This window comes from Nyctereutes procyonoides, unplaced genomic scaffold (genome assembly GCF_905146905.1).
Source record: "Nyctereutes procyonoides isolate TBG_1078 unplaced genomic scaffold, NYPRO_anot_genome, whole genome shotgun sequence".
NCBI classification, from domain to species: Eukaryota; Metazoa; Chordata; class Mammalia; order Carnivora; family Canidae; genus Nyctereutes; species Nyctereutes procyonoides.
In genome coordinates, this window is record NW_026575021.1 from 17,574,494 (window position 1) to 17,591,771 (window position 17,278).

The 17,278-nt window shown below is 44.5% G+C and overlaps 2 protein-coding genes across 2 annotated transcripts; both read right to left on the reverse strand.

Moving 5' to 3' along the window:
* LOC129520484 (platelet basic protein-like) lies at nt 1-1,901 on the reverse strand. Its single transcript, XM_055341487.1, has 3 exons — nt 1,716-1,901; nt 1,245-1,380; nt 1-904 (listed from the first exon to the last, which is right to left on the reverse strand). Exons 1-3 carry the CDS (start codon nt 1,834-1,836, stop codon nt 811-813), a joined length of 351 nt encoding a protein of 116 aa, XP_055197462.1. The 5' UTR covers nt 1,837-1,901; the 3' UTR covers nt 1-810.
* Nucleotides 1,902-10,210: 8,309 nt separating this feature from the next.
* LOC129519499 (C-X-C motif chemokine 6-like) lies at nt 10,211-13,759 on the reverse strand. Its single transcript, XM_055340052.1, has 4 exons — nt 13,645-13,759; nt 12,826-12,958; nt 12,616-12,699; nt 10,211-10,352 (listed from the first exon to the last, which is right to left on the reverse strand). Exons 1-4 carry the CDS (start codon nt 13,757-13,759, stop codon nt 10,211-10,213), a joined length of 474 nt encoding a protein of 157 aa, XP_055196027.1.
* Nucleotides 13,760-17,278: the final 3,519 nt, after the last annotated feature.

The following is a 17,278-nucleotide window of genomic DNA, read 5'->3' on the forward strand; positions in this document are numbered from 1 at the left end:
CCAGGCAGATATTAAGTGAATGCAAATACATAGAAACATGATTGGTTAAAACATTTAACACCATATTACACCTGTATTGTTATTAGTATTATTATTGAAAATGCTGAAATCTTTAAAAATAGAGAATATTAATGTTTTTCATCATTTATTTTTTTATTCCACTAGGATTAAATATATTCTCTTTAAAATAAATCACCTCTGCTTACAAGGCTCACATTATCCAACTTTATTATTTTGGGGTTTGAAGGTTAAAATAAACACTTAAAAGCTCTTTCAGAAAATGCTTTGAAAGAAGACATCCTAAGATTAAGACAATGAAAAACTCTATTATGTGCCTAAATTGTGCCTAAATTAATTAACAAACATTTATTGAACAAATGCTCTATTCCGGGCTCTGTGCAATTCCTAATATCATTGACCATTATGGAATCTGTTAATCATCATGGGCATAGCTAGTCTAACCAGTAAAGTACAACCAGATAAGTTAACACACATGCAAGTATTTGAAAAGAAAATTTTAAATAAAGGAATGCAAAGCAAGGGGCCACATTTAACCAAGAGTTAGAGAATAAACCAGACACTATATTTCGAATGTAAGTTTGCTTATTGTCGCCTTCTCTTTGGATCTATTAACCAGCCTTCTCAGAATACCATGCGACTTTTTGAGGCAGAATAGAAAACATATCCAAAGTTTCATACAACGTAAATAGGTATTTTGGATAAATAAGAACTCCAGAGAGTCAAGCCTTGAAACTCCGACCATTCGTGGGGGATAAAAGAGTTTGACAGAACGAGAACAGGTCATGCCGTTCACTCAGCACTTTCCAAAATTTTCTGGACTATTCTCTTGATTTTGGGAGCTTCTGGGTCCAGGCAGATTCTCTTCCCATTCTTCAGCATGGCTCTGAAAGAGGGAATGGAATTCTGTGTGAGGGACGCCTGAGAATATTCATTCAGCAGTTTGGGGCCTGCCTTCTGCCCAAGGCATGATCCTGAAGTCCCAGGGTCGAGTCCCACATTGGGCTCCCTGCATGGAACCTGCTTCTCCCTCTGCCTGTGTCTCTGCCTCTCTCTCTCTCTCTGTGTGTGTCTCTCATGAATAAATAAATAAAATTTTAAGAAAAAAAAAAAAAGGAATTCTGTGTGAGTGTCCTGCCATGACTCTCCGAGGGGATCCATGGGGCTGGGGTAATATAGGTTTCCCTAACTCTCAATGAGACAATGATATGGAAGCAAGGACTTACATCACTTCGACGTTGGCACAGTGGGGTCCTGCTCTGAGCACCTCCAAATTTTGGATGTTACTTGGATGAATGCCAGAGACAGTCTTTGTACACATGCAACGAAGTTCCAAGAACCGCTCACAGTCCACACTCTTAGCTGGAGTAGAAAATGTGGCTCTATTAGTGGTCACGGTTATGGTGAAGACCCTATCTCTTGACTTGTTTCCTTAGTCCCCTTATTCGTTAGCTGGCTCTCACAGAGCCGCTGTGTACATGATCTTCAAACCTTCGGTCAAGTACCTAAGCAGAGCGCCTGGCACATGTTAAGTGCCCACGAAGCACAACCTCGCCACTTAGAGTTATCAGTATAAAGACCGTCTCCAGCCCCAGGAGAACCAGGGCAGGCTTTCCCCCATACACTGCTGCAGCAGAAGCAACCACAGCTGCAGAGCAGCAGACACCCCACCCTCAGTTTTCCTGCCTTTCTCTTACTTTCTCCAGCAGTCGAGGGGATGAGTGTAGCCAGGAGCAGGGACAGCAGTAGCAGCCCCTGTAGGACCTGGAGAGTGCTGGCGTTGGTACAGGAGGAGGTGGCCTTAGGTCTGAGGTTCATGGTGGGGAAGACCAAGCTACAGCTGTTCCTAGAAGCCGGAGACCTCAGAGTGAGGGTGAGCTGCTGCCCAGGAGTCTGCAACAATGTGCTTTTTCACGCTCTCCCGATGCCTTTTATACGAGCTCCCTCAATGCTAGTAAGGAGCAAAAAGATAGGGAAGGAGAAGTGAGGGTGTGTGGAGATACATGTGGAAGGGTGGTCAAGTTGTGCCCAACTCAGATAAACACCAGGCGGGGCAGGGTTCCTGCTGAATTTCATTTTTGCTTCCCTTTGTAGCCTCCCTCTCCTTTTCTCAGTCCCTATCTCCTCTACACAAATATTACCTCCCACTTAGGAAGGTAAGAACCAGACGAAGTATTACACGTATTTTATGGGTATAACTGTGTAGATGATGCTCTGCCTTTCCTACAAGCAATTGGTAGGCTCATGAGACACTTTATGACTATCTTGAAGCATAAATATGGGGCTCTCTCTGGTTGCCAAGGAAGGCAGATGTTCTAACTTGGTTGTTGATAAATGTTAGGATTTGTTTGTAGTATGTGGCTAAAATATGAGCTAATAGCCATAAAAGGCTCACTTTGCCTTGCACATATTAGTTTATGGGCTGCTTTCTGTTTCCCAAATGTATTATCATTTTTTTTATCATTTCATCCAGAAACCAGAAGAGAAACAAACTCATCCTTCCTTGTGTTATAAAATAAACTGCTTATTTCTGCCATCTGAGCCTACCTTAAAAAGCAAGACTCAGCGTATTTGTTTTTTTTCTTTTATTTTTAATATTACGGGGAAATATGTAATATAATTTATCATAAGAGATTCATACACTGCAGATGTATGCGGAATAAAAAAGTGCAAGTTTCTCTTCACCATTGTTCTACATCCTCACTTTCCAGTGGAAACCTTTGGCAACCATTTGGCTTTAGTTTTCTATTCTCTCTGCATTTATACACACATGTGTGCAAGCATCTACATGGAGAGAGTGTGTGAGGGAGAGACTGAGAAAGAGAGAAGGAGCAGGGGGAGGGGCAGAGGGAGAAGGAGAAACAGGCCCCCCACTGAGCAGGACCCCCCCACCCCTCCCTCAAGGGGCTCAATTTGGGGACTCCAGGATCAGCACTTGTTCCAAAGGAAGACAGACGCTTGGCCCACTCAGCCACCCGGACACCCTTCTTTCTTTTTTAATCAGATACAGTCCTCAAGATGAACTCCACGTGGTCCCAAGTACCTAAGGGATAAAAAAGATGATTTAAAAGCTGGGAATAAAGGATGGAGTTCAGGCCTCGAGCTGTCTTCTTATTCAACTATGTACAAATCTTATACATTAGTATTTAAACTTCCCTTTTTTTTGCCTACTTTTTTATACCTTTAAAATTCTGAAAGAAACTCTCAAAATATTCGAATGTACAAAACTACTTTTTTTTTAATCAAAAGAATGAATATAGTAGATTATTTTTTCCAATCTTTTTGTTTTTTTTTTGACTTTTCAGCCAGTTTCCCCGTTGTGGAACAGTGACTGACTGACAATACCTCCTTCAGCTCATGAGCCCTGTCCTGTGAGTGTATTTCTCCTTTTTCTCACCCCATTTGTTTTCTTCTTGTAACTTCCAGCTGAGCAGTAGAACATCTTAAAATGGTTTTCCACCTCTCCCAACTCAGAAATTCATAGTCTAAGAAACAAGCTCAAGGAAAAAGCTCAGATGTGGAGAGAACCGGGGAGAGGATCTCAGCAGGAAGCAGAGTGAGGAGGGGGGACTTCCTCCCGGCTCTCCCTGGGCCAGGACTTGATCCTCTTCCCCCATTATTGTGATTGAAATGCGATTAATTCTCAGGTCAGATATTTTTATTCAAATGTAAGCTCGAAACCACCTCCAGAGCAAGATACAAAGACATTCTTTTATTTTTTAATTTTTTTTTAATTTATTTATGAGAGTCACAGAGAGAGAGAGATTGAGGCAGAGACACAGGCAGAGGGAGAAGCAGGCTCCATGCACCGGGAGCCCGACGTGGGATTCGATCCCGGGTCTCCAGGATCACACCCTGGGCCCAAGGCAGGCGCCAAACCACTGCGCCACCCAGGGATCCCAAGACATTCTTTTAAAGTATCATAGGATCTTTCTTCTTCCATCCACCATATCCCCCAATGTACTGTTTGCTGTATTTATTGGCTTCACTCGACACATTTCCCCTCATAGACATATTCTATCCGACTTTCTTTCCTGGTTCATCTAGTACCAGGAAAGAGGTAGGCACGTAGCAGAGTATCATTAAGTCATTGTCTTAATCAACAAATTTGTCACAAAAGACACATTGTCAGCAAGGTTCAGAGGAAGCATTAACAAATTTCTTGAGTCATTAAAATTTCACAAGCCTATTAGTCGGCATTTGAGGTAAATGACATTTTGCTGGTTTTCATTGATTCGATAAATATTAAGTATCTACCATGTGCCAGGCGTTTAAAAGTTCTCTTTGTTGTGTGACCCGGTCACTTAACTATTTCTTTTTTAAAAGTGACACCTCAAATATTCGTGCAAAGCAGTGGGAGCAGCAATACTAATCTGCTATTGCTTGTACTATAAAAGGTATTTTGAAATCAGTCATTCAACCAAAAGAAGCCGGCTTAGACAAAATAGTATGTCTAAGCAAATGCTAGCAATTAGTGTCAAGATTCTGAGGTTTTAAAATAAACTTGACAGCCTTTTTATCAATCTGACATTGTCATATGCTGTTTTATTTCATCTCATTTCATTTTGTGGTGAGTTACTTTATCTTTTTTTTCCTTTAAGTCATTGTAGAAGTAGCAGAGTCATAGAGTCGTCATTCGGGAAACTAGCAAGTTTACTATAGCTCAAAACAACTTATCTGTTAGCTATTTTATTTTTATTTTTTAATTTTTTTTCTGTTAGCTATTTTAAAAGAAAATATCTAAAGACATTGGAGGAGCATAATCCGTGAAAGTTAAGACACACATTAACTCTGTCTTACACGAAAGATCTTGAACTGGCATCTCCCAAGTATGAAAGAAATAAGCTATCATTTGAAAATTGATCATAAAAGCAATTGGTACAGAAGGTCCTAGGGAGAACGCAATTTTAGGTCTTGCTGTTCAAGGGCCTTAAACATAAATTAAAATACTAGCCGATGAAAGATTTCCTCTAGGTGCTGAAACTAAGTAAGTTTTCTGTATCATTCGGAGTTGACAAGAATGATCCAGACCTTAATTACTCTGGCACTCAAGTCAATTGAGGCTGGATACTGCCCAGAGGTGGAATGAGGGTAGGGTGGCAGAGGGAAGGAAGGAGGGTGGGGAAAGAATGGAGTGGCCCGGCTTTCCTGGGTGCTCACTCACTGCAAGGTTTTGCAGGCCTGAGAATTTCCACCTTGACTTTATGTTTGGTGAATACCACCCGTTGAACATCAACCGGATAATGATATTCTTATGTAACAAGCCAATCCCAGAGTCAGTGGCTTGGAGCAACAACTTACTATTTCTGATCATTCGGTATGTTAATGAAGTGAGGTTCTTCTACCTCGCTTAGGTAGGTGTAGTCAAGGACCCCTGGAGAGGCTGAGACCTCCACGCCTGCGGGGTGGGCCCTGGGCTGGCTGCTGGCCCAGCTTCCTGCCAGGGCACCTTCATCCTCCTGCTTCTTCTCTGTCAAGTTGCATTGTTTTACTTCTCAGAAGTACGTGGAGAGCTGGAAGGAAGGTAGAAAGGAGGCAAACAGAGAAGGAGGGAGGGAGGAGACAGGAGAGCTGGGAAGGGAAAGGATAGAAGAAAAGAGAGAAAAAAAGAAAATTTAAGACTCAAGTCCTCGACTCTCCTCCTATCCCTTCTCCTCCCATCCTCTCCTTCTTGTCCCCTCCGCACCCCACCCCCTCTCCATCACCCCTCCTTTCCTCCCTGCCTCTCCCCTTCTCTGACCTTTCCTTCCCCTCCTGCCCTCCCCTCCCCTGCCCTGAAGCTCGGATGGATGCACCTCCTAGGTCGTTCCCTTTCAGGGGCTCTCTCCGGGTGGTACATCAGAGCTGGGCCCAGTGCTGTGAACCTGGGCCGCAGGCAGCTCCCAGGAGGCCTTCTCTGGGCACAGCCCAGGGCCTGAGGGAAGTGTCTCACCCCAAGCTGTGCCTGCACATCTGCCCAGAGGTAGCCGCATCCAGCGACTGGTCAGTAGGGACAGAGGCCTGCTCCCCTGCCTCAATTCAGAATAGCTCTGAAAGGCTACCCCAGCTCCAGAGCTCCTCAGAGCGGCCCCTGAATCTTCGGCGGTAACAGCAGCTCTTCCTGCAACCCCAGACCCCAGACCCCACCGTTTCTTTACTTCCTGACAGATGGTAATTTTTAGAGCTCTCCCCAGTAAACTTCCTGCACACAAATGTCCCCTCAGAGTTGGATTCCAGGGAATCCCACCTAAGAGACTCTTCCTTCCTCTTGAAAAAAAGTTAGTCCCTTTTCTTTCTTTTTTTTTTTCTTTCTTTCTTTTTTTCTTTCTTTCTTCTTTCTTTCTTTCTTTCTTTCTTTCTTTCTTTCTTTCTTTCTTTCTTTCTTCTTTCTTCTTCTTTTTTTTTAAGATTTTATTTATTTATTCATGATAGACAGAGAGAGAGAGAGGCAGAGACACAGGCAGAGGGAGAAGCAGGCTTCAGGCCGACACAGGACCCCATCCCCGGACTCCAGGATCACATCCCGGGCCAAAGGCAGGCGCTAAACTGCTGAGCCACCAGGGATCCCAGCTAGTCCCTTTTCATTCAGCATCCAAGTAAAGCTTTGTCAGAGAGAACTCAGTATATTGGCTGCCAAAAGGCCTCAAGGCCGAAGGCTTCTCATTTTTGTCATTTCCATATAATGAGTCTCCTGGACTCGGTCTAGTACCTAACAAGATTATCAACAAATGGGTATTGACGGATGAATATTTACAAGAAGGAAAACACACCATACATCTTGGTAATGCTAACACATGAATGACAGAAAATAAAGAGTATGTATACATTGTTTCCAGAACCTTCCTAAAAAAAAAAAAAAAAACTGGTGGAAACAAATTCTTAGGTGCACGAAACATTAATCATTCATGCATCAACAGAAAGAATATAGATACTGTTGGGAAAAAATGATGGCATTTAAACTACAGGGCCCTAGTTTTCAGAGTTTGAAATAGGAGAGAGGAACCATTTGTCAAGTATCTACTTTGTTCTAGGATTAGCCCTTGGTGCCTGTCAGTTGGATATTTTTGTACAGATTTTACAGATGAGAAAACTGAAAAATGGAGATGTTAAATAAATTGCCAAGGTCAAATAGCTGGAAGTGCTCACAATGAGATTTGAAACACAATCACTCTGACTTTGTACTGTACCATAAAGGGTAAAGAATGATCACTGGCCTCCCTGGCTAGAAATGGGTTAGCCATTTTTTTTCTTTGTTCAACCTAGAGGTGGGTCAGAAAACAAGCATCCCACACTGATGGGGCAGCAGAATCACATCTATGGAGAATATGGATTTTTGAGAGGAGGAAGGGGTTCTTGAAATTTTTCAATATCTAAGAGACGAGACTCAAGGGGCGCCTGGGTGGCTCGGTAGGTTAAGGGTCTGCCTTCCACTCAGGTCCTGATCTTAGGTCTTGGGATCCTGCCCCAAGTTGGGCTCTCTGCTCTTGGGGGAGTCAGCTTCTCCCTCTGCCTCTCTCTGCCGCTCTTCCTGCTTGTGCTCTCTTTCTCTGTGTCAAATAAATAAAATCTTAAAAAAGAAATTGAGCTCTAGACTTTGTAGAAACAAAATTTTGCACGTAAACTCTAGATCTTTCGATGTCATTATGAACAATCCTTTTCGGGAATATAATATCAATTCTGCTGACTAAAAGCAAACCGAGACTGTCAGCCAAAATCAGAATCATGTGCACTCTGCTTGTCTTCTGTGATTCAGCCCGGGAGGCAAATCAAAATTCCCAGGTGCTCATTCTGTGTGGACAATTTCTCAATTTGTAACATCCAGGAAGGACTTTTGAAGTTGCGTACAATATGAGAGTTACCCACACCAATTCTTTTCCTTATACAAGAATTAAAAGTATGATAGAATAACAAAGCCACGAGTCAGATTTGATCATAGATCTTGTCATACCTTCAGGAATTGAAGGATTATGTGAATGTGTCACACCCAGACGCAAACAGGAAAATGTGGTAAAATGAAAGGCCTTGATTAAACATGGAAAATTGTCTGGTTTGGGGCAGTAACAGATATTTTCGCTGACCTTTTGTTTAAGTTCTAGTGATTTCATAACTCACAGTGAGTTTCAGGTGGATAACAGAAGAAATGTAGTGTTTAGGAGTTTACATGAGGAAAACATAAGGTATATCCCTAGAAGACCTTCACTGGGTTAATTTTCCCCAAACATGTTAATCCTTGAATTTGCTAGTGGCAGGATCAATGGTAATAGTTGGGCTAGTGAGTAGTAGCTGTCACTGAGGTTCTTGGATAGGTTATATATTTCAGTGATAGAATCTTTGTTTAAAAAAAGTTTTTATTTATTTATTTGAGAGACAGAGAGTGAGAGACAGCACAACCTGGGGGGAGAGGGGCAGAGGGTGAGGGAGAAGCAGATACCCCAAGCCCAATGAGGCTCTATCCCAAAACCCCAGGATCATGAGCTGACCTGAAGGCATCCCTCAGTGATATAATCTATTTTTTTTTTTTTTAGAACAATGAATTATAACATGAGTATGGCAAACAATCGCAAATGAGGACTCCTTCTGTGGTCTGTAAACAAACTAAACCTACAAATCTTGCTTCTGGAAAAACAAAGGTCTTGAATGATGACAAAGAAAAAAAAGTAATCAGTAATGTTTATTTCTTCACAGAACATTCATTTCACCTTTTCGAAGGACATGTAATATGCTTTCATTTATTAATGTCAGGCACTTACTCAATGAGTATTTTGGGGCTGATATGAAAAATCAGAGATTGTTTAAAACACTTAAATTTATAGTCTGCACATCTATGGTAATTTGGCTTGTTTTGTTAGTTTTCCTAATACTAGTGTATGATTCATAGGTTCAAAGGAAAAAGGTTAGAGAAAGTAAAGATACCACAGAAGTTTAATGATCTTTTAAAAAATTTGGAGGTAGTTTGTGCTTTTCTCTACTGCTAAAAACTTTTGCCAGCAAATCACCTCTGAGTTTTTCCATATCTTTTTATCTTCCTGTCTTTTCTCATTTTTTCTGTCATATAGAAATATTGCTATAATTAATATACTATATTAATATGTTAATAACATATAAGAATCTAATTGGTATTTTACATATAAGGAGAGATGAAAAGATGTAGAGTAACATAATTTAGATATAGATTTGCTGATAATACATTAGTACGTGCTAATAAATACGTATGTGTCAGTATAAGCATATATATTAACCCAGTTGAGGTATGTATATATATGCATATCAATTGGATTAGTTTCCTTCCTTCCATTTTCTTGCTTTTCCTAAGAATGAGCTATTTACATGAAATTGCTAGAGTTTTGTTTGTTTGTTTTTAAAGATTTTTAAAACTTGTTTATTCATGAGAGACACAGATTGAGGCAGAGGGAGAAGCAGGCTCCCTGTGGGAAGCCCAATGAGGGACTTGATCCCAAGATCCCGGGGACATGCCCTAAGCCAAAGTCAGACGCTCAACCACTGAACCACCCAGGTTTATCAAAATTGTTTTGATCCTGAGAGACAGTGGGTCTCATTTAGCTTGGAACATTCTTCTGCTTAAGCACCTACTATGTGCCTGGCAGTGTCCTAAAAAGAGAGATGAATGTGACCTGACCTCATACAGCTTACAGTGAAGTTGGATAGACACTAAGTAAATGACCCTATGTATATAATGTCTCCGTGGATTCTACAGTCATGTCAGTGACAAAATGTTAAAAGGAAAGGAACAAAAAAATAAAAATAAAAATAGAAATAAAAAAATAAAAGGAAAGGAACAAAATGATGAGAGGATATAAAAGAGGCCTTCATCTGGTAAGGGCAATGACCAGTGAGGCCCTAGGTGACAGATAAACTGATCTGGAAGTAAGGCTGGAGTTAGCCAGGTAAAAGTGAGAGGCGGTTGTTGTTGGTTGAGGGGACTGAACCTACCAAAGCTGTCTTTGGATTACTTGTAGATGAAAAGGAGGAAAGAGAATAAAGGAATTATAACTTCTTCACCACCACGGTCGAGCAGGTTACTGATGTTAGGACACAGCCTGGTAACCTGAGGTTCACGATACTTTATGAACTCATTAGGCCACCCTGTGTTCAGGTACTGAGGCAGAGATAAATGACATATGGCTGAGGATCTAGGAGAACTTGTAGAATAATGAAGCCTACAAACCAAAACCCCCCACAATACTAATATTTGCTATTCAAAGAAATTCAAATACCTAGAAGATGCTGGGAGGCCAGCAAAATGGAAACCAGGAGTTCCTCCTGGAGTCTCAATGGAAAATTTCCTGAAGGAAACATTGCTTGAGCTGAGTTCTAAAGGATGAGCAAGCTTTCTCCTATAGGCGGAAAGTGAAAAGGCCCTTCCAGGTAGAGGTGCTAGCACAACCAAAGGTGTGGACCCAACAAAGAACACGCACAGTTAGGGGACTGAGTTCCTGACTTGCACGGATGCAGGGGAAATGGGGACATTGAAGTAGTAATCAGCAAGGGTGGCCTCATGAGACAGAATCCAATCTGCCATCCTTTGCAACTGTGATATGTCTAGAAAACAGGGAGCCCATTAAGAATTTAAGGTAAGGAAGTCTTACCTTAAATTTGTGGTTTCTTTCTTTTTTAAAAAAACAATTTTATTTATTCATGAGAGACATAGAGGCAGAGACATGGGCAGAGGGAGAAGCAGGCTCCTTGCAGGGAGCCCGACGTAGGACTAGATCCCAGGACTCCAGGATCACGACCGCTGAGCCACCCAGGTATCCCAAATTTGTGTTTTCTAAACAACCTGAAGGCTGTTGGGGCTCTGAAGGAGTAACTGGAAGGGGCCTAAGCTTGGAGAAAGGTGGAACTAATGCAATGACCCTGGGAAATGAGGGTCCTCTCTGCTAGCCAGAAGGTAGCATAGTTATTTTTAAGATAATGTGGAATTAAAACAACAGAAACTTTGTAATAGTATAAGAAGGAAGAAACAACCAAAATAAATTTTATAAATCTTTTTTTTTTTTTCCTGAGAAGTGCTATAAACCAGTGAGACACGCAACAAAAAGTTATTTTCACATAGTAAGTGTGAGGTCTTTTTTTTTTTTTTTAAGATTTTATTTGTGAGAGACACAGAGACACAGGCAGAGGGAGAAGCAGACTCCGTGCGGGGAGCCCGATGTGGGACTTGATCCCAGGACTCCAGGACACACACCCTGGGCCAAAGGCAGAGGCTTAACCGCTAAGCCACTCAGGCATCCCCGTGAGTGTGATAATAGATAATATAACATATATTATAATAGATAATATCCTTATACAAAATCGTCAAATCCTTAACCTATGCATATTTTTTTGTAAATTAAATGTGAATCTACATTTAAATAGCTCACATATATTTTCAAAACTTGCTGAGTACAAATCATTGTTAAATTTGCCTTTATTCCTGAAAAATGCAAATAATGCATTTCCATAAAAACTAGAAATAGGGAATTTGCCTATTTCCTAGCTTTTTCATCTATCCAAAACATATATTTAGTGACTAGAATTATAGTATTCCTAGTAAAATGGTTAATTCACACCATAAAATCAACGTTTAATGAGTAAGTCATGACATTATGCCATACTAAGAAGACATCAGATGTCTAAAATTATAGGAAAATACTATATTAGTCCTTATAGAACTTAGACGTTTAAAAGTTCTAAATAAGGAACTATAGTTTATACACATAACTGCATGATACACCAGCTTTTTAAGGCAATTTAGCATTCCGGAGCCAAGAGCATCCTCCTAACATATTCCCCAAGAAACGATACCAAAGTATTTCCTATTTCCTGAGGAGTGAAGATAACAATTTATCTCCATATAGTGCATGTAATGAAATATCATTCACATATTAAATCCACAGCCTTCTCAGTGATATCATAAGGAACGCACTCTAAAAATAAAGTTGTTACCTTGAAAGCTTAGAAAGCACTGATTGATTCTTGACTCACGATTTAGTCAATCGCCAAAGATTTCAATAGCATGGCAGATAAAATAACGGCAAATAAATACTGTGTTAAATATTTCATGAGCTGAGTATTAAACTGGAAGGACAAACACAGGTCATCCCCTCCCCCGAAGTGGGGGATTTGGGAAGGAGCCTAACTCGTCTGCGAAACCTGGTCCTCACTTCTTGTCTTCACGGAATCTCGAGACACCTGGAAAGCACTTCTAAGGGCCTGGGCAGTTCTTCCAAGGCATGGTCCTTTCTCTTAATCAGTTTTTCTTCCGCTGTTGAGAAAAGAACCCTAGCAGTTCAAGCGATTTCCACCCTCCTGCCTGCTCCAACCTGTTTTCAAAACACTGAGCTTAAGGTCAATGGAAGAAGCCAAGGTCTCAAGGGTCTCAAGGACTGGATTAACCACAGAAATGCTTCTCAGTGATGAGCCCTCTGGAATCCCTTAGGCAATTACATGCGACATCCCAGGACAACTTTCCCCCTTTCTCTTGAAAGGTCTTTTATTCTAAGCCTGATCTGGAATGTGGCAGGCAAATCCCACGCAGAGGGGGAAAAAAAAAAATCTTGTGAGGTCTGCACTCTCAAAAGAGACTTAAAAAGCTCCAAGATCAAGGCAACAGTGTACCTGTCCAGAATCTTCTGGATGACCTTCTTCAACACTGGGGTCTCTGGGTCCAGGCACACTTCCCTCTTGTTCTTCAGGGTGGCTCTGCAGAAGAGAGGGACAACAACCACAACAGAGGGTGAGCCCTTGGGCCACGAGGGCCGAACGCTCGGGCAGAGGCGCTTCTCTCCTCTGGAGGTCGCGCGGGGCGCCGCAGGCGCCAGGACTTACATGACCTCCACCTTGGGGCACTGGGGGCCGGCGGCGACCACCTGCACTTTAGCGATCATTCTGGGATGAATGCCCGGTGTGGCGGTCAGACACACGCAGCGCAGCTCCCTCACGAGGGTAGCGACAGGACCGGCTGGGGACAGAGAGACGCCGTTACGGGCAGGTCGGGGCTGCGCGCCCTCCCCAGCGCCCCGCGCCCCCAGCGCCCCGCGCCCCCAGCGCCCCGCGCCCTCCCCAGCGCCCCGTGCGCCCCCAGCGCCCCGCGCCCTCCCCAGCGCCCCGTGCGCCCCCAGCGCCCCGCGCCCTCCCCAGCATCCGCGCCCTCCCCAGCGCCCCGCGCGCCCCCAGCGCCCCGCTCCCTCCCCAGCGCCCCGTGCGCCCCCAGCGCCCCGCTCCCTCCCCAGCGCCCCGTGCGCCCCCAGCGCCCCGCGCTCTCCCCAGCATCCGCGCCCTCCCCAGCGCCCCTCTCCCTCCCCAGCACCCGCGCCTTCCCCAGCGCCCCGCTCCCTCCCCAGCGCCCGCGCCCTCCCCAGCGCCCCGTGCGCCCCCAGCGCCCCGCGCCCTCCCCAGCGCCCGCTCCCTCCCCAGCGCCCCGTGCGCCCTCCCCAGTGCCCCGCGCGCCCCCAGCGCCCCGCTCCCTCCCCAGAGCCCCGTGCGCCCCCAGCGCCCCGCGCTCTCCCCAGCATCCGCGCCCTCCCCAGCGCCCCGCTCCCTCCCCAGCGCCCGCGCCCTCCCCAGCGCCCCGCGCCCTCCCCAGCGCCCCGCGCCCTCTCCAGCGCCCGCGCCCTCCCCAGCGCCCCGCGCCCCGCGCGCTCTCACCGCTGCCCAGGGGCCCTGGCGGCGTCACCAACAGCAGCAGGAGCAGCGCGCAGAGCCAGCCCGGCAGGCGGGGGACGCGGGGGGCGCAGGGGGCGCGGGCGGGCGGGAGGCTCATCGCGGCCACAGGCGCTGCACGGGGCGCGGGCTCTAGAGGCGAGGCGGGGCGGGGCGGCGCGCGGAGCTCCAGCGCACTGCGGCTCCCCCGAGCCCTCCGCACCCCTTTTATCTGCACGGGCCCCTGCCCCCAGGCAGGAAACTCCAGCTTCGGGATGCTTGGGACATTCCCGGGATGCGGGGGGCGGGGTGGAGGGGGCTGAGCCGCGGGAGCCGAGGGGGAGGGCGGCGGGGAGGAGCTGCCCGTGCCACCTGCGCGCTGGGCTCCGCAGGGGGTTCACCCCTAGGCCAGCCGGGTCAGCGAAGGCCACTCCTCCTTCGGGGGACAGAGCCCTGGGGGAGAAGCCCCTCGCTTCCATCTAAGGAGGAGGACTGGAATCGAACGGACAAGTTTGACTTTGGAAAAATGTCTAAGCGGCCTAATTTATCACCATCATCGTCATCACCGTTCAGGAAACGTAAGCTGTGATCAGAACTGCTCAAGGCAGGGGTCCCCCGGGGGCGCAGCGGTTTGGCGCCTGCCTTTGGCCCGGGGCGCGATCCTGGAGACCCGGGATCGAATCCCACGTCGGGCTCCCGGTGCATGGAGCCTGCTTCTCCCTCTGCCTGTGTCTCCGCCCCCCCCCTCCCCCCCCCCTGTGACTATCATAAATAATAAATAAAAGAAAAAAAAATAAAAGAAAAAAAGAACTGCCCTAGACAGAAAGTCTTTCCTCTTCTGCTTGCAGGTAGGTCATTGCAGGTTTCTCGAATTAACTTAGGATTCTTTGGCCTTCAGCTAGCTCTAAAGGCCAAGATATTTTCATGGGAACATCTCTATCTGCTTGGAGTCAGTGGCAGGGGGAGACTTCCACATCAACTCTGCTGAAGGCAGATGCTGTCCTCGTAAGTTGTGCTGTCGGGGCTGAGCCTGTTCCAGCGATAGGGCCCCAGACTCTAGCCAGGTGTGTAATTGACCCAATTTGGACAAGCTGTGGGAGCTAATGAATTTGAGGAGCTCTTCTGGAAGTTTTGTCCAGGGACTTGAATCAATCTGGCAGCAAGACAGCACCCACTCCAGCCTCGCTCAACTTCATGGGAGGGGAAGGTGATTAAACACAAGTTTCTGGAGTGATTTACCTTCACGATAGCGGTTGTGTCAATCCACAGGCCTACTTTAATCCAAATGAGGCCAGAGCTGACCCCTGAAGATGCCAGGTGAGGTAGCTTCCTGCTCCCCCACCCTCTTCCTCCTCTCTCTTAATTGTGGAAATAGAATACTGACAATTTATTTTATTTTAAGATTTTATTTAAGATTTATTCATGAGAGAAACAGAGAGAGAGACAGACAGACAGACAGACACAGGCAGAGGGAGAAGCAGGCTCCATGCAGGGAGCATGATGTGGGACTGGATCCCAGGTCTCTAGGATCCCACCCTGGGCTGAAGGCTGCACTAAACCACTGAGCCACCTGGGCTGCCTGAACACTGACGTTTTTATTTTTATTTTATTTTATTTTATTTTATTTTATTTTATTTTATTTTATTTTATTTTATTTTATTTATTTATTTTATTTTATTTTATATTTTATTTTATTTTTTTAACACTGACATTTTAATGGCAGGTTTTCACACATCTAACTCTCTGGAAGGCATGAGTATGATACTGGAAGGACACACGGGCTTGCTTTCACTGACATCTAAGTAGATCCTCTTCTGGATTGTTCTCAGTATCACAGTAGGCCAGCAAAGGCAGTGGATAAACATGACAGCGACTGGAAGCCAGTCGTGGAAGAAATTCCTTTCCTTGTCCCTGAGGACCCTGGGGAGTTTTATGGACTCCTCCACATATCTTGCTTGGCAGAACATCAACCCGTTGGTGATTAAGGAGGAGGTCTCCTTACCCTTTAGAACATTTAGCCTGGAAGGGAACTTCAGAAATTCTCTAGTTGAGGAGGGCTGGGAGGTTTGGCCTCACTTTGAGGGAAGCTAAAAGGAAAGTTCTCTATTCTGCACAGCTTCCTTCTACCATCAGCATCATACCTGACTCAGCTAATAGAATTCTTCATCCTCCTAGGGAGTGGTAATCTGAGAAAACAGCCTGCCTGCAGATTTATTATATTGACTTTTTAGACATTAGAATGCATCTAAAGACAAAGGTAATCCTCACTGATGTAAGTAAAACAAAACTTCAAAAATGTGACTAAAAATCTTGGGCAATTAAATTCAACTTAATCACAGCAAATAAACCACAATATAATAAGACTGTGTAAAAAACCTTAATGACTTAGGTTATTTAGAGGTGTGTGTGTGTGTGTGTGTGTGTGTGTGTGTGTTTAGATTAGTTCCAAATAACCTATTTAACTATAAATGAATATATGAGTTACTTTGGCACTAAACGTTAAGATCAGAGAAGTGTCATGAGATGTGATTTCCAGGTCCTCCTGACACTCTTATAGTTGTGCATGTCTCACTGGTTTGCATTCTGAATCAACTACCCATGGATTATTTACAGAATATAAGGCAAAAAAAGTTTCTTCAGCTGGCAAGCGGGTAATAGAAAGTCCCCGGTAGATGCAGGCTGTTGGGTTACCCCAACCAGGAAACAATGTATAACTTAACCTGGGTTCCCTTTGGAATCATTCTGGCTTATTGCCGGTGCCTAGTTCCTGTCTAGGCATCACTGGTGTAGGCCTCTGGGAAAGACAGATAGCGATGTGGGTGGTCCAAAGACTCCCTGCAGTTGAGAATGACACCACCGAGAACCACAGGAGGCAGAGCTCTTTGAAAGTAGTTGTTTCTTTATTGCCCGTTTAAAGGGAGGCCATTTGTCTTACCTGACCTCTGTCTAGGTAGTAGGGAAAGGCACTGTGTTATTTTTGTCCCAAAGTATAATAAAACAATCAAATCCACTATCACAAAATGGCACTGACATCCTAATAGCCTGAGAGACTGACTTGTTTCTCAGAAGCAATAGAATTTTAGTCATAATACCACAGAGTAATATAATAGGAATTAAAACATTCTTAATGGCTTGTGGCTTCCAAAACACTTTCATACTCATTATCTTTTGAGCTTCATATCAATCCGTTGAGGCAGATAAGAAAAATTCTCCTATCCTCATTTTAGGAGCGGCTTCTTGTGTTGACGGGAGATGATACAGGTGAAAAAAAGAAGTTGAGAATTAAAGTGTGAAATGTTTCCAAAAGCCCTGGGCTTCTCAGAAGTTGAACCATCCACTTGGTCTGGGCTAAGATAAATTAAATAAATAAATGAAGTAAAGCCAGAGAAAGTAACCTTTTCTACTTAACCAGTAGAAAAGCAATGACTGGAAGTGAAACACTAGAGAATTTTTCACAAGAGTTTTTTTAACCGGGTCAAATCAATATATAATATTATATAAGTTCCAGGTGTACAACATTATAATTCATTATAATTTGTTATCTATATACTATCAGGTATCACCACAAGACATCTAGACATCATCCATCATCATATAATTGATGCCCTTCATCCATTTTGCTCACCACCTTCTCCCTTCC